At 35.8% G+C, this 23771-nt stretch overlaps 1 protein-coding gene across 1 annotated transcript in view; it reads left to right on the top strand.

Moving 5' to 3' along the window:
- CRIM1 (cysteine rich transmembrane BMP regulator 1) overlaps window positions 1–23458 on the top strand; it is a 54555-nt gene extending 31097 nt beyond the window's left edge. Inside the window, exons 7-15 of the mRNA XM_019613495.2 lie at window positions 3710–3866; window positions 5517–5638; window positions 8419–8628; window positions 13386–13601; window positions 14868–15089; window positions 17365–17559; window positions 18487–18609; window positions 20265–20449; window positions 22274–23458. Of these exons, the coding sequence (XP_019469040.1) occupies window positions 3710–3866; window positions 5517–5638; window positions 8419–8628; window positions 13386–13601; window positions 14868–15089; window positions 17365–17559; window positions 18487–18609; window positions 20265–20449; window positions 22274–22450 (1607 nt within the window). The 3' untranslated portion in view covers window positions 22451–23458. The remainder of the gene's footprint in view (window positions 1–3709; window positions 3867–5516; window positions 5639–8418; window positions 8629–13385; window positions 13602–14867; window positions 15090–17364; window positions 17560–18486; window positions 18610–20264; window positions 20450–22273) is intronic.
- Window positions 23459–23771: the final 313 nt, after the last annotated feature.

Raw genomic sequence — 23771 nt, 5'->3', positions numbered from 1 at the left:
GTCTTTAAGACAAGATTTTCTTCTTCTGACAGTCATGTCCCATCCCACATATCGCAATCAGATTCTGCTTAAGCAGCATCACACCCTTCGGAAACTCTAATACTTATTTTATTAGTCCATGTGTGTAAAACTCCCATGTGTTTGGGAGTGGGTGAAGGAAGTGGGGAGAAAGAAACTGTTCTATTAAGAGGAGTTTTTTGGCAACAGTGACCAGACTTAGAAACTCTGATCCTGCTATTTGTATCTTAATAATTCACTGATGTCTTTGGAAGACTGATTCACCTTCAACTATTCTTTCCTATTTTTTTCTAGTGGTATCTTATTAAATTGATCCAAATGAATCTAGTAATGTGGAATTCCTATATGCATAATGTGATGAATTATTGCAGCTACAAACCAGTTGTTGTTAGAAATGCTGTGTTTAGAATAGAGTCAAAGTCACTAAGCAATAGCTTTTGCCAATATAGTGAGACCTAGTGAAGACTGGCTAGAAACATGGAATCGTTGGTAACTGACTTTGCTGCTACCTTTACAATCATTGTGCACAGAGAATAAAAAAGTGTGGTCCTGTAGTGTGGGATGGATTACTGCTATAAGAATTCAGGGCATGTTTGTTCTCAAGGGAGTGTTTATTCCTTGTAGGAAGCTATTTTGATAAAGTCTTTGGTGGAGGGCAGTCTTTCTTTGATTATTGTGCTAGCTTTTCTGTGCTTTATTCAATTGAAATTTTTCTAGAATTTAGTTTCATATTTTGTTTTATATTTCATCTAAAGCCTATGTTCACATTAAAATGTTTGTGTTAAAAGTACAGTTATATTAGCCTGAGACATTCAGGAGCATATCTGTCTCTTTCTAAAGTCACATCACTTTATTATCCTTCTGAAATCAACTAATTTCATGTGTGTGAACTCTGTGCATTTTATACATTTTCAGTATTACATTTCATTCTACTATCATTACTTTATCACCCTAAGCCCTCCTACTACCTTATGTAAAAGGATTGTTCTCTGTATTGACATTACTTCATTGGCATTTCACAGTTAATAAGAAAAATCACTGAATGTGTTTCTACTTCTCACGTAGAACTCTGCTCTCCAACCACATATTTCTCAAGCAGCATAGTGAAAGATGCCTTCTCTTTTATTGGTTTCCTACTCGTTGTATCATTTCTGTTTAGTTTTGTACCCCCTGTTGAATCTTTAATCAAGTTTCTGAACGATTAGTTATAACATTATCAAGGAAAAACAAGTATTCTGTAATCATGAAGCTTGCCTATTCTGTTAGATTTGCAGTGACATGTAAGCACGTAATGCAGATTTCCAGACCACTGAAAGGTAGTTTTCCTTCAGTGTTAGCTTTTTAAAGTGTTTCCTATCCTCAAACTGCTTCTTTGGAATACACCCTTGAAGCTGTTAGCTTCACTGAGGGCTGAATCTCTTCCCTGTGAATATGTTGCATGATTTGGGATTCAGGTTCTAAATGAAGTTTATTTAAGCAAAAGTGGATAAAGCCCCCCAAAACAAATTATCTCCTGATATTTTCAGTAATAAATCTCAGATAATAGCAGCTGACTTTCATGAGATTGCAATTGTCTTTATTCTTTAGTACTTTTTACTCATATTGCAGAGCCTTAGGAGGAAATCTGGTTTTACTTGTCTTTCATATTGAACTTGTGATAATTTTATTAACAATGAATTTAAAGTTATAGTTATGGGTATGTGTCAGGGTGAAAATTGCATTCATTAAATTTTATTTTCATGTGAATCTCTAACCCTGGCATTTTCTCTTTTTTTTTCCCTTTTTTTCTCCTAGAGCTAAACTCTGTTCCTGTAAAATTGGCAAGTTCACTCTCAGTTTTCTGAAAAAATGCCCTGTTTAAAACTGTGAAATAGGGTTTTCAGCAGGCCTGTGCATGTGTACCAGATGGTACTTCAGTTTGCGGCTGCCTGTAATTTTCCATGTCTTTTAAAATGTTTCAGTAGAAAGAAATGTGCATAGCTAGTTGTGAAGTTAGAAAGCAGGCCAGAATCAACGATTTCCACAACACTGAATTTCTTTATAGAGAATATTTCTCAAAACCTATTGAGAATCTAAGTCTACAGTTTGTAATATTGTATTGCCAGAAATTTAGATATGAGAGCACATTAATTTTAGTAACAACCAGCTTCTCAGAAGGCATCATTTTTAGCATGTTATTAGAAGGATTGCCTGTAGAGTTCTATAAAGAGTATTCTGATGTCCTCATCTAGCACTGACATTACATTAGTAAGTTCAGGTGTGAGCAGTAGTATCTATTGAATTCAGCAAACTTTACCTGTGTGTTGAAACAGACAGAATTTTGATTTTATTTTACATATAGCATGATGAAGATGAGGATACTCTTCAGCATCTGTTCTTGAGAGGCAATGTTTGTCAGTCAGCCATTCTTGACTTTAAGAAGTCAAAATTCAAAATTCTTTTGAGGATAACTCAATACATAAATGAATAAGCAAGGACAAGATTGTCTTCAGACTAGAATGTCTAGTTAGTATGCCAACTGATTGAATTTTAAGTAATTTAATGGCATGAACTACTTAGGATAAGACACTGTCATCCTGTTTGCATACCACTGTCCTCGACACTTTGACCCTTTAAATAAAGTATATTAATTTTGCATATAAGAATGTGTTTTGCACTTCAATGTCACTAAACAAATCGTAACAATCAAAGCAGAACAGAAGATTGAAAGCGAAAACGTATTTATCCGTGAGATCCTGAAGAAGTCACTATTGCACTATATTTTACTTCATATTTAAATCAGGAAGCCACACTTTGAAAGCTGTCCTAAACACAAATCTGGACACAAATGACTTAAAGAAACATGCCAACTAAAAAATATTCCTGTTGTTTCTATGCCTTTAGATTATTTTTTTTTTCTATTTCTCCCTCACCTTTGCATTTGTACCTTACTGTTCCTTGACCTATGTTCTGTGAGCCTGCTTATTACACACAGTCACCCAAACACTTCATCTCTGTGACAAAGTACACTTCAGAAAGTGAATGGTACTCATCAATCCATGTGTATTTCCAGGATTATTCTCGAGTCAGTTCAGAGTATCAGCAGGAAATGTTATAATTTACACCACATCAGAGGTCAATTTCAGAGTTTAATTTCTTCTATAATGCCACCAATTTCTTTTAATTAATTTAATTCTAATTAATTTCTTATATACCGCCAATCCAACATCATCGTTCCTTGCCACAAAAGGTTAATAAAACATAATAATAGACTTCAGAAGGAAGGTCTTTTAGTCTAACATCTCAAAGTTTTAATCACCTCTTCCAGTATTACAGATTATATTTTTGAGAAGCAAGTTTTAATCAGCAAACAGGTGACGGCAAGCACTCTAAGTAAGGAATAAAGTCTTTTACATTCCAGCCTTTCAATTCTGTTTGAAATATGTAGACTAGAAATAAAAGTTGCTCTATATTGAAGAGAAACCTATTAAATGAATATGGTGTGTCACAACTTTATGTTATTTTAAAGGCTTTATTAAAGCTGACAATCATGGATGTTGGTTGGATGTGCATAACTTCACAAAATCAAGTTAGTATAGGGTATTATATCTACTCCTCAAATTCTTAACTGGAACTGAAGATATCCGATTGGATCCATTTGTCTAATGTAAACTATTTTTGCTTTGCAATCACCTACGTATTTTCTTCACAGGAGAAGAGCTGTGTACGGGCCTCATATCAGGCTGCTCCCTGGACTGTTCCTTTGGGTTCCAGACTGATGCCCACAACTGTGAGATCTGTCAGTGCCGTCCACGGCCCAAGAAATGCAAACCTATTGTATGTGACAAGTACTGTCCCTTTGGATACTTGTAAGTATTCTTATTCTGTACTTATATATTTATGCCTCTTTGATATGCACATGCATATTGAAAATATGTATAATAATAAACATCTGGGAATATATACTTGTGTTCACTTTGAGAAAATTGGGGAAAATATGAGAAAGAAGAAATGACATTACTTAATGTAAGATTAAAGTATTCTTCAGATCTATTTGGATGTTAGCACTGAACTTGTGTAAATGGATATGTGTATGTTCTTATATCCTTTGTTATTTGAGATACAGAACCAAGCTTACACATTTGTAAGTAATAGAAGCTTATTACAGGAAACAGTGGTCATAAGAGTGGTGGGGCTAATAACGACTGGCTCCTCCAATTCCTTTGACTGAACATATTATAACTGGTGAACTGCAGTGGTCATTGGCATGAATCCAGAAAAAAACGCTCAAATCACAAACCACTGTTTTAGTGGGATGACTAAAAAATACAATAAATAAAATAAGATGTCGAAAGGAGGCAGATACTGATGTTAGTGTAGTTGCTATGGATGTTAGGTGATCATTTGCCTAGTGAGAAGACATTTGCAACTGCAGGCTTCTTTTGAGATCATGAACAAGCATTATTCCCTTCAGGACTGCTCTGCGGGTTGGCACCAAACTACCTGGTTCATCTTCAAATAGAAGGTCTTAAAAAATGATAATATTTAATCTCTCACAGTATTAGATTTTTTGTAGTTAAGAGTAGTCATTTTTACCCTCTATGTGTGACTGACTTAGAATATTGACCTACAGAAGGAAATTAAACATTTCAGTGTTCTTTCTGTACTTCAGTAAGCTGAAAGACACACTTTTTCTCTTTTTTCTAACTAATGTATGCATAAAACATTTATATTAGTAAATCTGTGTGAATTATCAAACAAAAGGCTCTTAGAAATTATAGCAAATAACAATAAGCATGGTATAGTAGCATGGAGTAAGATAAAGGTGCCTTAAAAGTGAACTGATGTGAAGCTCATGCTAACACGTTAGGAGCCCTATCTTTGGGTTGGTCTTTCAGTTGCATTTTTGTACACATAAACTGAACTTGAAACATTCTAAAGCTAATTTGAAAATCAGCAATTTAAATTCTACCTTTAGATGAAGGGATTTAGTTCAATTATATAAAAGGTTTGGTTGTTTTTTTTAAACGTTTGATGTTTAATAATACTATTGTATGTTTTTTAATTTTAAAAAAAGGAAATAAGCACCCTGATTTTGTCATTGTCTACAAAATATTAATAATGGCACTGATGTTAATGAATTGGATAATGTTAATGACAAACATAAATATAACAATTCGTAGAATGAAGGGCTAAAATTGTACTAAGAAATATTTTAAGATCATTTTATTGCAAATCTCACTTCAGCACTATATTTAGTCTTTTAGTAATATAGTGCATTTGTGAGTCAAAAGCATTTAGATCTGTATTATCTGCTATGGCTTGAAATTTCCAAATGCCTGTTGCCATTCACATTAGAAGAGGACATCCCATCAACATCGACGTGCATATTGAAAATAACTGAATGTTAAGGACAATTTACTTGATCAGTCACTTTAGAGGTTGCTTTTGCTTCAACCATAGCATATAGACATTTGAGGTATCCTGCTGACCTTTAAAAAATTATTTTGGTAATCTAGGAAGAACAAGCATGGCTGTGAAATCTGTCGATGTAAGAAATGCCCGGAAATGCCTTGTGGTAAAATCTGCCCAATGGGCTTCCAACAGAACAGCCACGGTTGTGTTATCTGCAAATGCAGAGGTAGGTGTTGCCATTTATCACTGCGACATGTTTTCAAAGCATTTGAAAGCCAGATCAAAAGAATGTTACACAGAACCTGTAAGAATTGAAATGCCGTACCATAAATCTATGTAAAATTCTAATAGGCTAATGTAAGAAATTTTTAAATATAAAATTTTCACAATAATACATACTTCCATGAGATTTCAGAGCCTGTAGGTATTTACTGAGATACTTCACGGACTTGTCTATACTTCAGATTCATTATTACCTCGGATGTTTTTCACTGCTGGAGTTATCAAATATTGATCTCACACTCCTGTGTTCTAACAAAAAAAAAAAAAAGAATTTCTCACACTGCCCCCTAGAATGTATTCTGTTTTATCAGTAAAAACAAAATATCGTGAGATTAAACACTGGATCATCATGAACTATCCCTTAAATTATGTGATCATTAGCAACTCATTCAAGAATAGTTAGGGCAACCATCAGTATGTTCTAGGGAGAACGCCAGGAGTCGTTAAAACTTTGATTCAAAATTCCTAAGTAGGATGAGTGAGTTGGTAAGTAACTTGCCTGTGGATTAGCTCCACTTCCTAATCTGCCTCTTCTGGAATTAACTTAGGCTGGAGTAAATAGAAGTTAGAACCATAGAAATACAGAGATCAGACAGTCCTCCAAAAAAAAGATGAGTCCATTTCTTTGCTCTCACATAATGCCAAGTGTATCTGGATAATCCTCAACAGATGTTTGTCCATGATTTCACTTCTTAAGAACCTCCAATCAAAAAAAAAATAGAAAAAAAAAAGAAAAAAAAAATTACCTACTCCAAACTCTCTAACTTATATTTTCATGTGGTTACCAACATGAGACACTTTAAAATGAGGTTTTTTGTATTTTTATCATCCTTTCTAGGAATTTAACCATCTACTTATTTTCTTAAGCTCAGCAGACTCAGGGAACAATTTCTCACCGTTCCCTTTAGAACTCTGGCAATATTTAAGGGTTTGCAATTACAAACTCCTAAATGTATTATTTTCAAAGTCAACAAAAACCCAGATCTTGTGATCCCTATTCACAGTTCTGAAACTGGATACTGCACTTTCGCAGCAGCAAAAAAATGCCCACTGGTACAGATTGTAGAGCTGCATTTGAATGTCTGATGCTCCCATACAGTACCTTAGGCTGAACTTGCCTTTTCTGCAGTGGTGTAACATTACTGACTTATATTTTCCTTGTAAGCTACTATAATTCTCAGTTATTTTCAGCCATACCTCTGGATATTGAGTTATTCTCATTTTGTATTTGGGAACCTGATTTCTTCTCTAAGTATTTCCTTTTATGCAACATTTAACTAAAAACTGAAAAATGAAAACAATCTCAAACTCTTGTGTTAATCTTGAATATCTGCTTATGTACTTGCTTTGCTTTTCCAAATTTAGGAATAGACATAAGAATATCTTAGTTTAAAAAAAACCTGAATACCTCTGATATTTTAAAACATTTGTCAATAATGATTTATCAGTAATGATTTTAATGTAGGACAGAATTTAAAAAGGAATCTATATATCATGTGGCATTACGATTTGAATGTGTAGTAACTGTGTGCAACCATTTCATATTGTTTCTGTTCAATGCATTGCTTTTAGAAGTATTGTACCCATTTGCCCTTTTTTTCTACCTTTCACAAAACAGCATGTTAGTGCAATATCTGTGTACTGAGCTCTTACTCAAATGATGTGCAGCAAACCCACTTCATAGCATCTACTTGTCATTCCTAGGCCATCACTGGCAGATCCACCACAGCTGGAGTGCTGTTAGTTTTGTGATGGGTTTGTGATATTTTTTTTAATTAACTAGAAACACGTTTTAACAATTCTTCTCATTCTGCACCATTTTTTTAAATGAATAATTGACAAGCATATTAATACAAACAGCTTTACATATGTAAGTGTTGATGTATCACTGAAAGCAAGTCAGTTCACTGACAAACTGACCCAAAATCCTCCATCATGATGATGTTGGTGAGGGATTGTTAGGATCTAAATTCACTACTGATTAACAGAGAATTTATTGAGGCTGAGTCTTTCTGCGCTTAAATACCCCTTAAGATCCAAATGAGACTTTATCCTCCCTAGGCCAAAAGCCTCCCTGTTCTGTCTGAGAGCAAGTAACACAGCAGTCCAAACAATTGTATTTTCATCTCAATAAAACCCAGGAATGAGAGAAAAATGTCAGAGCAGCTATCTTCCAAACATCATTGATAATAACTAACACAAGTAATTTCTTGTAGGTAGTGGTTTTGAAATATTTCTAGAATCTGGTATGACCCTATTAGAACATGCTTGTAATTTTTTTAATTCATGGTACATATGGAGCCATCCTTAGCTCTTGTAAATACCTTTATATTCTACTAGCTATTTGGTACTCATGTTACAGATAATATCTAAAACTATTCTGCTTAATTCCAAATATGCCTCATGTTTTCTACCATTTCCTTACATTATTTAGCCACCACTGCATTACTGCATGATTAAAGACAGTGTAAGCACAACAGAAATAATTGATTGTATTTTTCAAGGAAATAAATTCTGCTATGTCTTACTACAGCCTTCAGTATAGCTTTGAATTACTTCATGTGTCTCAAGCTTACTTTATTTCTAAATATAAATGATACATTTATTGATAACTTGATCTCATATGTACTTTAAAAATAAATGCAAGCCAAGCATACAGTATTTATGTTTTTCTAAGCAACACATGCTTATTAGAAAATTTCATTTTCTTTTGACTTCTTGCAGAGGCAACTGCTTCTCTTATGCCTCCAGTTAAAACAGGCTCTTGCCTGTCAGTGGATGGGCGCCGACATGAAAATGAGGAGAGTTGGCACGATGGATGCAGGGAATGTTACTGTCACAATGGACGGGAAATGTGCGCCTTGATCACCTGTCCTGTTCCTAATTGTGGCAACCCCACCATACATCCAGGGCAGTGTTGCCCATCATGTCCAGGTAACATGCTGTCTTGTGTGTTCTTTGTAGTTGGGCTTCTTTTCACATATGTGTGGTCTTTCCTAATACATGAAAACTCATTCTGTAATAAGTATAAATGAAGATTTCTATGTCCAAATATAACATCATGAGAGTGGCTTTCATTGAGATCTCACATCTGAAAAGTGGTTACTTAAATATATGAAACATGCGCATGTTGTAGGTCCTGATATGTTAATTTTTGATACACTGAAATCCTTAAACAAGAAATAGTTTCCAGTTTATATTAGCAATAATAGCAAATAGAATAAGCTGTTATAAGCATTATCTTTTTTATTTTAAAGTGTAATTTTATTAAAATTCACCTCTCTGTCAGCTCCTCGGAGGAGTAGGCTTTTAAAGAGATGTCTTTAGTAATTGAACATCATGATTCTGTGTTCTGAGGGAATGTTCCACTATCACCAGTGGTAGAAAATTGTTTTAATTCTCTCATGGAGAAGGCCAGTACAATAAATGCTGCATTCCAGTATAATTGTAATAAGAAGTGATAAAATGGAAAACATTTATGAAAGAACTTTACAATATTAGAATGTGGACAGATGATGAGTGTATGAGGCTGCTGAATCACGGCCTGAACCTTTGATCACCTGAGGCGAGCAATGAGTCAGCCATGGGAGCACAGGTGAAGGCAATTCACCTGTGCTGCAGGAAGGGGTGGAGCCTGGCTCCACCTCTCCTAGACCCATTTAAGAGCCGACTGCCAGTGGGGAAGGATCTCTCTCTGGAGATCCGCTCCATCAGGAGTTTACCTCGCGAGCCCAGGACAGGGTGAGTGATTTTCTCCTATTTCTCCAATATAGATTCTATTAGCCAAGCTCCTGGATATATATATATATATATATATCTATACCATCTGTATATCCACTGATTAAACAATGAGTAATTCCATTCATCTTCAGATTGATTCCTGCAGTATTTTATATGCTGAATAGATTAATTTGTAATAGCGTTATATTGTCTATGACTTGATCATAAGTCATGTTACAAGTAGGAACAAGGCTCATGGTGCTAATAGGAATAATGAAATAGTAAGAAAGCACTTGCATGATTTAAGCAATTATGGATGGTTTCAAATTCCTTGAAAAGAACAGAAAATCTTAGGAACAAAATATATAGCTAAATCCTCTTTCTGAAAGCGACAGAAAAGAGCGTATCCTTTCTAGGACATCATAAGATCAAGAATCATAGTATCTTTTGAGTTGGAAGGGACCCTTAAAGGCCATCTAATCCAACTCCCCTGCAGTGAACAGGGACACCTACAGCTAGATCAGGTGTTCAGAGCCCTGTCTGACCTGACCTTGAATGTCTTCACGTGTGGGGCATCCATCACCTCTCTGGGCAACCTCACCACCCCTACTGTAAAAAACTTCTTCCTCATATGCAATCTAAATCATCCCTTTTTAAGTTTGAAACCATTTCCCCTTGTCCTGCTATAAAGAGTCTGTCTCTTTCTCTCTTATACCCCCTTCAGATACTGAAAGGCATCTCTCAGGTCTCCCCTGGAGCCTTCTCCTCCAGGCTGAGCAGCCCTAGACAGTAGATCTCTTCAGATTGCTTCAGCAAATATCTCCAATCCATTTTGCACCCACTTGTAAATAGAAAAACATAGTCCTCAAAAGAATATGAGACTGCAAAAGGTTGATCTGCCTTTCAGCCTCTCTCAGCATGTACCACTTGCTCCCAGTATTGAGACTGAACACAGTGTCTGTGACTCCGGTGCCAGTCATGGTGTTGCTTTTGGCACAGTTTTTTTACAGAACCAGAACTATTTCTAATACTAAGTAATTTAGCAGTGCTTACTGAGGCTGAACAATTTCCCCTTAGCGTCTTATTAATGATAAACATTAATAACATTGTTAGCTGACTTGGAAATATGAAGAAAGTTACTCCCACTATTTATGCACACTTGAGGATCCATCCTTTACTTGCTTCCTTCTCTCCCATTATTAAGCATCTGGCTGGTTTTATCAGTTTGTATGTAAGATTTTTGCCACACCAGATTGCAGTGTTATGCCAGTAGAGTCCAGATATGGGCATAGAGATATGGTATCTACCTAGATTTCTCTGCCTAACATTCTTTGGTCTTTACAGGGTATTTGTCATCTAGCTTCTGTGCTAGCAAAGCCATATTTGGTGCAAATGCATACAGTGCTAGGGCAATCAGAGATTAGTTTCTTTCAGTTTTTTACTTGTGAGTATTAATTAATATGGCCAAATTTGTTTCTGAGGGGTTCTCTTTCTCCAAGGTTTTCTGTTTGTTTGCTATGCACTTCTGATTTTAGTTTGCAGTGTATTGATTCCACACTGATGCTATTAAATGAATATCATGGCTTTCTACAGATAGGAATGTAGTTGCGTTTGTGAGGTTGTGAGCATGACAGTCAAATGTATCTAACATAAATAATTAGCAGTCCTGATGTAGTGAGTTTTAAATCACACTTTTAGCCTACTGAGAGGGAAGTGGCAGCTCTCAGGAATCTCTTTTCAAACTGAAAAAGTTGCTTATGCTCAATTTCACATTTGGTTTTCAACAGAACAAGAAATACTTTGCTAAAACACTCATTAAAACCATGTTTTATATATTATGAGATTCAAGTGGATTGTACCAGTTCTTATGGAAAGCTCCAGGTTTCCTGCAAGATTTAGAAAGCCATTAACTTCTAGTGTTTTGCAGAACCATGCTTCTCAGAAAGACTACGTGCTTGTCTTGCTAGTTACTCCATCAGGAATATAGTAATTGCACATTTGCAGCAACTCAATTGCAATAATATATCAATACCAATACTGGTTAGGGAGCTGTAAGCAGTGCCGTACATACAGCAGTACTCTCTGGTTAGGCATTTATGATTATGAGCAGTATATAAGCTGTGACTTTGCAAAAAACTTAATGCAAAGCTTGCCTGACTCTGAATGTTTTTTGCATAAAATGTAATAGATTGTTCCAGCTGAAATAAGTCAGACAGTGACAGGGCAGCAGACTAGCTGTCACTTCAAGTGTGGTAAATGCTACTGAATCCTATTTGCTGTTCAGAAATGTATACAATGGGAAAAAGGTAACATAAGCTAATCACTGATAGATGAGTTAATTCCCTTAAGGAAAAAATATTGAAGTACTTTCTGAACAAGGAAAGATGAGCCTGAGTCTATTTTCTTGAGTTCTATCTGTCATTCTCCAGAAGAGAAAGTAAGACATGGAACTGGGCATCTTCTATGAAGCAACACCGCAGAGCAAAGGGCACAAACTTAATTCATCAGACAAATTATGTTTATAACATAATAACAAAAGTTATTAAGAATGTGGTGAGAAGCACATGCACTGTGTTAGCCTTGGGCTATCCAAATGACAAAAGTAGGAGAGGGGGACCTACAGAAAATGGTTTAGGGATACTGAATCATTACTTGGGTCACTTTCTAATCTATTCTCTTCACAGCACAGAAATTCTGAGGGAGCTCGGTTCTTAATGTCCAACATCACTTGGGTTGAATTGAGGCCAAAGAGCAATATGCACTCACAAGCCTGCAGCTTCACATTGCAACAGGTTAAACTCATGGCTCATGGAGCTGAATAAAGCATGCTACGTGGGGCAGCTTGATTCCTATATGCAGTGCGTGGAGAAAGCTTGTTGGCTCATGCCAGGTCCACAGCAACCAGCATGCCTACCTGTCATCTATGTAAATTTATTAGAAAACGTCATATAGCCGTCGTTTTGAAATACATCCATTATGTGCAGTGGGAACTTTTTTAATCAGGCTGTGCAAGCGTAGTCCACGGCAGAATTTCACTGATAGCAATTGCTTAAACACTGTCTAAATCCAAGGCAGGTCTATTTTTTATTTTTAAAACACCCATTTGTGAAGAGTGGTCCCCCATTATTTGAATGCCCTCATGGTTGGAAGACTTGAAGAAGGTCAGATCCTTTCTCTAACTGCCTGGATTTCTAATCCGGGCTGGATGAGTCTTTGGCTAGGGATGTAGACTTAATGTAATTAATTGCGTGAAAAGGAGCTAAGATTAATTTGGTGAGATAATCACTGAAAATTAAAGTCTACTCACTGGGTTCATCTTGGATACTGTTTTTACTTCAGTCATTACTGCTGATTATTGTTTTAATTTTTATTTTTTCTTTATGAAACAATCTCTCAGTGACATATTTTCGCTGTTAAGTGCTTTTAAGTTTTTAGGAGCTATGGGTGGAGATTATCTGGTTTTGGTTTTAGTCTGGCATTGAATGTTATGGGCACAAATCACATCAGAATTTTATCATAGGCAGTTGAATCTTCTCAAATCCCAGACTGTGTACATACTTATCCATCCTTTCAGGAATTACATTTATGTTAATATTTAGCAATTAAGAAATTGTGCACTTCAAATACATTTTCAGAAGAAAATGACAGTTGTCTCTTGGAATGTCTATGTTGTAGATTGGTTTGCTTTCTTTCCAAAATTCCAAGAATACTGGGTTATCTCTGATGTATATTAACTAGCATTTATTCAAGTTAGTTCCCAAAGTGTTCCATTTCCACCTTTTTTACGTTTTCTGTGAGATACGGGTGAGTGACACAGAGTTAAATCCACTCCTAAAGAAATTCTTTTTATAGCTGGTTTTGTTAATCCTAATATTTTCTATAATAACAGCAAGAAATAAAAGGTTGAGTATATGTTTTAATCATTGGACTCACAGTTGATTTTTCTTATCTTCTAATTCTGTTTTTTCCAGATGAAATAATTGTGCAGAAGCCAGAGCTCACTAGTCCATCAATCTGTCATGCTCCTGGTGGGGAATACTTTGTAGAAGGAGAAACATGGAACATTGATTCTTGCACACAGTGTACATGCCACAGTGGACGAGTCCTGTGTGAGACAGAAGTCTGTCCTCCTCTTCTTTGCCAAAACCCCACTCGCACACAGGACTCCTGCTGTCCTCAGTGCCCAGGTATATATTGACAGCTAGTTTTCATCAGTCTTTTCTTGATTTTAGAATTTATGTTATGAATACTAGTTGTTTCAGTGTGTGCACAGTTGTTTGTTGCTTTGCCTTTTTCCTTTAGCATTTTAGAGTTTAAGCCTGCAGTCCTCCAATTTCAATTGCAAAATTTGACTGTGTGCAACAGTTATCTGCTGGTGGAAGTTTGGATACCTTCTCTGAGGGAAATCTAATAATGTAAGGGTTGGATATTTGGGATTTGTACAGAAAAGAAAATTTGCTGTTTTTATCCTCACTTGATATGATTTGAGAGTGACTTGAAGGCAGCTGACTAATATCTGACCGTTCCAGCCCAGCAGTAGACTGCCTCAGAGTGTCAAGAAGGTAACAGGATTTGCTTTACTTAAACAAACTAGGTTTTGCCATTTCTTACACAGGATGTTTGTTGGTTTGGGAGTTATTTTTCCTGGCAAGGCTTTTTTCAGCGAAAATGTTAGCCTGTTCTCCCAACAGCCATTTTTCTAATTATTAACCATGAACATTTTTTTTGTTTATCTTCAAAATAAACATAAATAAATGTTTGGAGAAGTTCATCCTTCTTCACTGGCTATGTGAGAAGCTTAGTCTCCTATTTTGCATAGTTAGATTGAGAGCCTGATCTGAGTCTCCTTATGAATCTTTTTATCTTCTTTTTCATGTGTTCTCTGTACCTGCACTCATATTTCTGGATCTATAATGTCTGTTAAGATACAGCTTCACTGCAGAAATATCTCCCCTGTGTGAGTGCCTGAGAATCAAAGCCAACACATCAGCATCAAGATGAAGTCTGATCAAGCTCCATCTGCTTCTCCGCAGTTTTATAATTACCTCCTATAAGACTGGAGAAGATGATCGCAGCATAATAGCTTTTGACTTTTCATCACAGAAAGCCTGGAACTGAATCTAGGATTCAGCTTTTAGGCTTAAAATTCAATATCTCTGATTTAAGATGAATTCCTATATGCCACTCCATTTAGAACATTCAGAGTCCCTTTCTGAGAGGCTGCTTCTGACAATGATCATTTCATGATTTCACTATCTTTTTGTTGGTTGGTTGGTTTTTCTTGAGTAAACTCGGTAAAGGTTTACATCACCTTTATTCTAGAGCATATAATGAGATCCTTATGAACTGCAGGTACTGAACTGGCAAGCATGACAAGGATGAGCCCTATGTAGAAGAAATATTAAAGAAGCTAGCTACTGTAAGTTAACTACCTTAATTTTTTATATTTACAGACGAGCCTCTTCAGCCTTCTTTGTCAAGCAATGTGAGCATGCCCAGTTACTGCAAAAATGATGAAGGAGATATTTTTCTGACAGCTGAGTCCTGGAAGCCCAATGTCTGCACCAGCTGTATCTGCATGGATGGTGTAATTAGATGCTATTCTGAGTCTTGCCCACCAGTATCCTGTGAGAGACCTGTTTTGAGAAAGGGACAGTGTTGTCCTTACTGTATTGGTGAGCAAATAAAAACAGTCCATAACTTGATACCCCTTCTTTGGGAATGAGAAAGTTTTATTTCCAAATTGAAATATGTTTTCCTGTTTTGGGGAAAAGCCATTTGTGCCTTCTGTTGAACTGAAGATTAAAATCTGCATAGGGAGCTTTGAGGATCATTATTTGTAGTTTCAAGGTACAAGTGCAGGAATATAAGGATGTAATTTTCATAAAGACTTGAGGATTTAGAGGAAGATCTGACTGATAATGTATATGTTATTTCAAGATATGCAGTACTGCAGATAAAAGATTACAACTGAAGATGATAAACAGAACCATGTGAAATTTCACAAAACGGAGAAAAAAACCTTCGTGTTTCTCACTTTTTTGCTTATTTCTTGAGAGCTGTGAAGAACATCTTGGTAGAGATTCTTCCTTCCTATTTTCATGTAATAGTTGATGAAGTGTTTAGTAGGCAATAAGTAGTTGTAACAAGACTTCTTCATTTTTTGAAATTTCAAAAATGATGCTGGATTTTAGCACCGTCTTTTATTCTACTTCTTTCTGGATCCAGATCTTGTTCATGTCTAACAAGTCAGCACAGATTTAAATTCAAAATCTTGCAGGCCTTGGATGCTTTTTTGTTTTCTGAATTCTCAAATTCATCCTGTGTTCAACATTTTTCTTTCTTGTGCATGGAAATTGTATGTGTTTTTTGCACCTTTGAGCACTTTTTCCTCCCACTCTTACTTTCCTATATCCTGTATTCTATATTGATATAGAAATCTTCTACTTGAAGTTACATCCATGGACACATGGATGCCCAATCCAAGGACCTCAGGAACTTTTAAGCTTTTCATATGCTTTCATTCGTATTTTCTCAGTAGTACTCGGTAGTCTACTTTTGCATTTGAATTTAGTGTCCAGATATGACACTAGTCTGCTGACTGCAAACCTTTTTATTGTAGATAATATTGATCTATTTATGTTGTCTCTAAATAAAATCTATAATGATGGCCAAAATATTTAATAAGGATTTGTATTTATATTTGGGAGGTAATTCTAGCTGACATATTTATATATGTAAGCTGTATGGATATTAAACCACTATTTCTCTAGAAAAAGAGGCTTTAGTGGCTTTCTTTGCAATTTGGTTCTGCTGTCTCATGTATCTGCTTAATCTGCAAATCCAGCATCATCACTACGTTTCTTCATAATAACTTCTGCCTCTAGCAGAAAAAGGTACTGAGAAGCTATGAGGAAAATGAGGTTCTGTCTGGTTTTTTGGAGGTTCTGCTGTGTAGTTTTTTGTTTGTTTGATAATCTGTAAAATGCTATAGCAGCAAATAAACATCTCTAGTTAAGCAATTCATGATCATCTTCTCAGTGAAATCGAAAGTATAATACAGGCAATCTGAAAGACTTGCGTAGGTATCAGCATTAAAATAAAGATGTATTGGATGCTTAAAAAGAAAACGAATGCTGGTTTTCAGTGTTTTCCCAAGACCTACTTTATTTATCACATCTAGGTCTCTATTACATAATGTGTCAAAATCTGTTTGAAAAAAATGTTGGTTTTGAAACTCTCAATATTTGGAAAAAGTGTTCTGGAACCTAACCTCACTTTTTTGAGAGTTACCATCATGCCAATTTCCAACTTCTATAATACTGACCATGAAAAAAAACATACTTGCTACTTTTTCGTGGGAGTTCCCACTGATGTGGTTACAAAGAATAAACATATCCCCTTATTATCTGTTTTGTCATAATAAATAGTCGAAACTCTTCTAGTTACATCACTCAAGAGTTGCTACCTTCTTCTTGGCATCCTTCCTAGTCTTGTGTTGAAGTATTCCAGACTGAGTTTGTCTGTCTTGAATCTTGGTAATTAGAACTATAGGTTGGCTTTCTTCTTAAATAGGATTTAAATAGGATTTACTAGGAAAAGAGGAGAAGGATGAGTCAGAGTTAGGAGTCTCAAACACCAAAAAAAAAAAAAAGTTTCTCTTGTTTTATCTTAGTTTTCACAGTACTTTTGATATCACTGCTTCATGTCCCAATCATCCATCTTCTAGCCTCTTGCACGAGGAAAATGAGAAGCATTAGTTTGGGCTGGTGATGTACTTCATAAAGAAGCAGAAATTGTATTTCTGAAACATCTATAAAAGATGTGGAGAGGGTCTTTTAATTATAGCTGGGATTTCTTCTTAGTTATTTTTTCACTGTTATATTTTGGGAAAAGATCAGATCTGCATGCAATTGGCCATCCCAACACTGCTCTGTTTATTTTCAACAGAAGATACAGTACCAAAGAAAGTGGTCTGCCACTTCAGTGGAAAAACATATGCAGATGAGGAGCGCTGGGACATCGACAGCTGCACGCACTGTTACTGCCTGCAGGGCCAGACTCTCTGCTCCACTGTTAGCTGCCCTCCCCTGCCCTGTGCTGAACCCATCAATGTGGAGGGAAGCTGCTGTCCCATGTGCCCAGGTAATGTAATGTAACAACTTAGGTTATTGCAGTGCTCTTTTTCAGGACTGACAGTCAGGTTTTTTATTGTTTTTTGAACGTTAGTCCATACTGAATGATGTCATGGAGACATTAAGGCTTCAGGAAAATGAATAACAGATAGGCACATTGTGCAAACATATAGGTTTTTTTTGCTTCTGCTGTCTGTTGGTATACAAAGTTATGAAAATAAACTAATGAATTAGGAAAATGAATAGTTCTGCACTTCTGCGTATTTGCCCAGTAATTAATATTTCTGTCCCTTCTAGGTCACTACTTTTCAAATACTTCATTACTAGCGTATTTTAATTTGATACGTATGTAATATGAAATTGTCTTAGCTGTGGACACAAGGGACATAAGAACTGCAACTGCTTTTTAATGCTACTCCTGACATATTTTTGCAGGTGTTTTCCTTCTTAATGAGTCAGCTAATAACTACTTCTGACAGGACAATTCAGCAGTAGTATCTCTTTCAATTCTCTTACTTTGGGAACTACAGGAGAGGAAAAAAAAATTGTCAGTTATGTACTAGCTGAGAGGATGTAGCCCTGTCTTGGCATTTTTTATATTTAATATCACAAACCAAGCCTTAGCCATCTATTCTGAAATGGTTTTTTAAAAAGCAAAAAGTTATTTACAGGACTAGATCATTCTTTTTTCATTAGTATAATGATTATGACAACATGCATGAATCTTGTATACAGTGAAATTTTTTTAACACAAATTAAAGATATTATGTCAAATTAAAACCATATCCCATAGTTGCAATGGAGAAAATTCTAAAACAAATGAAAAGATTTGTAGTAGAAAGCACCGCAGATAGTCAGACGTATCTACTGAATTAAGAGCAGCACCAGAAAATCAAGAAGCTTGTAATTTGTGAAAGACATTCATCTCATTTTGCAGAGATGTATGTACCTGAACCTACTAACATCCCTATTGAGAAGACAAATCATCGAGGAGATGTTGAACTAGAAGTGCCAAACTGGTCAACACCAAGTGAAAATGACATCATCCACATTCACAGAGGTAAGATCTGATATAAACGGGGCTAACTTAGATCTGTGACTATTCCCCGTGTTTTAATGTGCTTATTTTTTTCAGTTCTGGTAGCATCTGAGTAATGCTTTGAAAAAGATGGTTATCTGAGAATATTATTCTGTTATTATACTGTATTGAGCAAAGAGGATTCAGTCTGTTAAAGTATACTTAAGCAATTTGATCTCATTATCATTACATCTTCAGCTTGGAAGACGCATCTTTGTTGGTATGACAGTTCTGTACAGTTATAAATATGATGAACTGCTGAATGAGGAATGCTTCTGCAGTGTCTTTTTCATACATGAGCTAGAAAGCAGGATGCTATTATGCCATAGGCATCAATGAACTTTGATTTGGTCCATTTGACATTCTTGTACTGAAAGATACAAACAGAAGAACGTACAATATCTTCATAGAATTGCAAGGGTTGGAAGGGAGATTATCAGGTCCAACCCCCTACTAAAGCAGGTCCCCTACAGTAGGTTGCACAGGAAAGTATCCAGATGAGTCTTAACTATCTCCAGAAAAGGAGACACCACAACCTCTCTGGGCAACCTGTTCCAGCGCACCGTCACCCTAACAGTGAAGTTCTTCTTCATGTTTGAATGGAACTTCCTGTGTTACAATCTTTGTCTATTGCCCCTTATTCTATTCTACAAACCACTTAAAAGAATCTCACCCCATATTCTTGAGTCCCACACTGAATATATCATAGAAAAATGGCTGTGGAACAGAACACTTCAGGTGTAATGACACAAGACTGTTAAAATAGTCTAATGTTGTAAATCCATCTTTGGTTGTAAAACTACACTACCCAGCAGGGTAGGGGAAAACACTGTATGTCACTCTCTTTGCTAACTTTTTCTAATTGAAGGACTATTAAAATTTGTATATATTGTTTTTCTGTATCCAAGTATCGTATCGTGTGCTAGTACGTGGTGGCTAGGAGAAAGTATATCTGAAATATAACTACTTTACAGAACAATAGAGTTACACTGTTTATAATTTCAACATTTTCACGTTTCAGAGGGGTTGGTAGTTGACTTGTGTCTATCCTGGCTGAGAAACTGTAAATGTGCACTGAAAACTGTGTGGGAATACTGTCACTGAAAATGACTGTGCTTTGAAATTACATGAAAAACTGAGTCTGTTAGACTGCCAGTGAGCTGTTTTCAGAGGCTGAGTGGTGCAAGTATTGTAATAATTTCTCAACAGGCAAGGACAGGACTGAACAGCTCTATCAGCTTAAAAAAATTAAAAATTATTAAAAAAAAAAAACTTTTCATTGTAAGACTACCAGGTTTTCTGCTGCACAGAAATACAGCATAATTTTTCCATGAGTGGGAATTTGGTTGTGATCAGATAAGATGAAGTGAATACAACTGAGCTGTCACAGTTGCTTATTATTGCTCCTTTATATTCTATCCAATTTCCTCTTTTTGATGGCCTTTTCCTGGCTTATATAGTCACTATACAAACTACTAGCTTTCAGTTATTCTAATTTATATAAAAAAAGGGACATTTCAGGAGAAAAAGTCCAAATTCATGAAAATGACAAGGTTTGTGACTGAGGCTTTTATATTATTTATGGATAAGGGCCCATTTATCATTACTGATGTCAAATGCCCACATTTGTCTTGCAGACATGAATCATCTCCAGGGAGAGTACAGAAGTGGAAGTGGACCACATCCCAGTGAAGATGCATCAGTTAGCTCTGTTGCCTTGGTGACAATTCCAATCACGATAGCGCTGTTAGTAATCGTCTTTCTGCTCATCAATCAGAAAAAGCAGTGGATTCCAGTGTCCTGCTACAAAGCTCCAACAAAGGTGCCATATTCGTGTTTCCAGCTTCTCACCTTTCTGAAAAATGAAATTGACTAGAATATTCTGTGAGATGCAATTGAATTCACATCATATGAACTCAGTTATTTTTCATTTAAGCTTGAATCCTTTTTATACCTTTGAAGCTGGTGGTGTTTATTTAATCTCCTGAATAATTATTTTCATTATTGAATGAATGCCAGTAATGTCTTGCTTGATGCAGTGATGAGTGGAGACTGGATAGAAATCAAGTTCAGCAAAAAAAATCCAAAAAAGTTCCCAACTTTATGTGTGTGTACATAATTGTATGCAGTTCTCATCTGCAGTCATCACTTGGGAGAAAGCTTTCGCTTTCTAAATTTCCATCCACTTTCAAAGTATTGTCCAACATCAGATTCTGTGAGTACCAGTAATGTTCATCACACTTTCTAATAACTGCATTATATTGGACAGTTTTAACATAAAATCACTGATGGGTTGCAAAAAGTTTAATGAATTTGAAACCAATAAAAATTTTTATTACAGGTTTTATTTATACTAGAAATATCATAGACTAAACACTGTAGTTCAGCCTATCCAGTGATAACACACTTGCAAGAAATTCACTTTTAATAGTCGAGTGTACTATTTCAGAGGATATTTTTCATTTTTTCCAGAGTTGTTACTGATATTATAAACCATTACTATATATCTTTTCATCTCTTTTGTTTTCCTGATGCTAATGAATAAAATAATGTAGTGTTTTGAGCAAAAATATTCCCACAATCCTAGTTGTTCTTAGGAGTGTTGGGATTGGAACTACTTTTCCGAGGAGTAAATGCTCCATTATACCCTTTAAGCTGCATGTCATCAGATTTTCTTTCTGCTTTCTCTATGATGGCTGCAGGAGAAAGGTTTTGCAGCTTGTAGTTATTTAAATATGCTGAGAAAACAGAAAAAAATGTATACATCTGATGTTAATCTAAAAATCGACAGATCGGTACTAAGCTATATAATAGTATACAGGATGAGATAATTGTATTGAAGAGCTTTAGAAGAAGGGGTACTTAAAGGACAATGATACATCAGATCCAGTAGAAGATGAGTACATTGTTGAAGAAAACATATACTGCTTGTTTCTCTGTCAGGAATGACAGGTTTTCCCACAATTCTCTAGGAGATTTTGCACTTCTGCTATACATTCTCAAATTTAGTCTAGGAAATAAATGGGAGATCTTGTCTACTGCTGTTCCCGCTTCTTCTTGTCACATAAAATAACACTTTAATATTGTAAAATGTGGCCTTATTTTTGTGTTTTTATTCCTTGTTTTGTTGTAAACTCTTCTTACCTGTGAGTCAAGTGGTTTCCATAGAATTGCTCCTTATGGTAACAGAATCTCACGTTTAGCGGAGGAGACAATCAACTTCAATTGCTTGAATAAAAATAAAATAAATCTCTCCCGTTATCCTAGTGGTATTGTCACCAAGAACAAAATGTTCTCAAAAATGCTCAGCTGTAAAGAGGCTATTAAAGCCTTGGAAACAACCTCCTGCACCTCTGAGGCAACAAGTTTAAGCCCTTGTGTAGTGGAAGACTAATAGGTAACAGTTTAACTGGGAAAATAGAATACCAGAACTTTACTGAGAAGATGAAAATAGTGATTTGTAAGAGGCTGTTGTTTGTCATTGTGCTTGGCTTAAACCTTTACCAAGCTTAGCAAGAGTCTAAACTGTTTCAGTGCCAGTTTGATTTCCCTTTGTGTTTATGGGTTTGTACCACAAACACCTGCTAACAGTGGGTCGAATACAGAAAAAAATAACTGATTCGGTGTTCTCTTTCTATCTTAACAGCCATCTTGCCTAAACAATCAGCTGGTATATGTGGACTGCAAGAAAGGTACCATGGTCCAGGTGGACAGTTCTCAGAGGATGTTAAGAATTGCAGACCCGGATTCAAGATACAGCGGATTTTACAGCATGCAGAAACAGAACAACCTACAGGCAGATAATTTCTATCAAACAGTTTGAAGAATTGCACCCTTACCAAGGATTTAAGAACGAGAGAGAGAGAGAGAGAAAGAGACTAAGTCTGCTATTAAAATAAAGCTAGAATCGTGCACTTGCTTAGTGGATTGTATTGGATTTGTGACTACATGTACAGCTCTAAGACCTTACTGGGATGAGCTCTGACTCCTGCAATGTGCCAGAAAAAGCATTCCCACTTTTCCTTGAGATAACTGACCAAGTGTTTTCTTAGAACCAAAGTTTTAAAACTTGTTAAGGTGTATTTGCTTGTAACATAGCTGTAGAGGTTTTTTCGGGAGGGGGAATCAGGGGCTAGGGGTAGGCAATGAGGTAAAAGGAAGTTTCAGAGAAGAAAAGCTGATCATGCTTGGCTGGAGAAGAAAATGAATAAATACCACCAAGCAGCAGGACAGCGGCTTTTTTTGTTGTTCTGAAATTGCATCTGTTGCAGCAAATCCTAACCCCAAGTGGAAAAAAATAAAAAATAAAAAGGTCTGATGTTTTCTTTCCAGCTGTTGCTACAATAATATACTCATAGAACAGAATTTGTCACATCACAGGTGTGGTGTAGCTGCAAATATTTTTCTATATGTTGAGAAGCTGCAGTAGTTAATGAAATAGCAAGGAAAAGGTTATAGCAGAAAATAAAGGGTGGGTTTATTAAGGATGTACAAAATTACACCTTGTGCTGCTTTTTGTTTTTTGTTTTATTTTTGTTTTCTTCAAAGCTGATTGGCTAGATTAGCCAGACTTTGGCAGAGTTCGCAAATGACTGAGGCCTAAGTAATTCCTGAAATGAGCACTGGATCTTTTGACAGCAGTATTGAAGGAAGGAAGGAAAAGTCAAGAACACCATGCAGTTCCAGGGGCTTTTGTTTGTTTGTTTGTCTGTTGTGGTTTCATTTTGTTATTTGATATCAATCTCTGGTTGTTCATACAGGAGAAGGAAAAATATTTTTTTGTTGGACAAAGCTCTTGCTTAAAAGAGAGTAAAAAAAGAGACTGTTTTAAGGTTGTTGTTTTTGTTTTGTTTTGTTTTTTCCTGTTGATGTTCTTATTTACTGGTATGCAGATTTAGAAACTACTTCCATGCTAGGAAGCTGCTTAATTTTAATTGTATATTACTCAAGCACCTTTTTTGAAGCTCAGAAAAAAAGGAGATCATGCTTCTTTAAACTTTAGCATTATAGGAATATTTATGTAAATATAATTATGCTAAAAACAACAAAAAGTATTTGTATGTTTGTGTATATATATGTATATACAAATGCATGTAGGTATACGTATGTATGTATACATGCATGTGTATGTACACTATACGTAT

The sequence above is a fragment of the Meleagris gallopavo genome, chromosome 2, assembly GCF_000146605.3.
Source record: "Meleagris gallopavo isolate NT-WF06-2002-E0010 breed Aviagen turkey brand Nicholas breeding stock chromosome 2, Turkey_5.1, whole genome shotgun sequence".
In the NCBI taxonomy this organism is placed as follows: Eukaryota; Metazoa; Chordata; class Aves; order Galliformes; family Phasianidae; genus Meleagris; species Meleagris gallopavo.
This window is presented reverse-complemented; position numbering and strand designations above follow the sequence as displayed.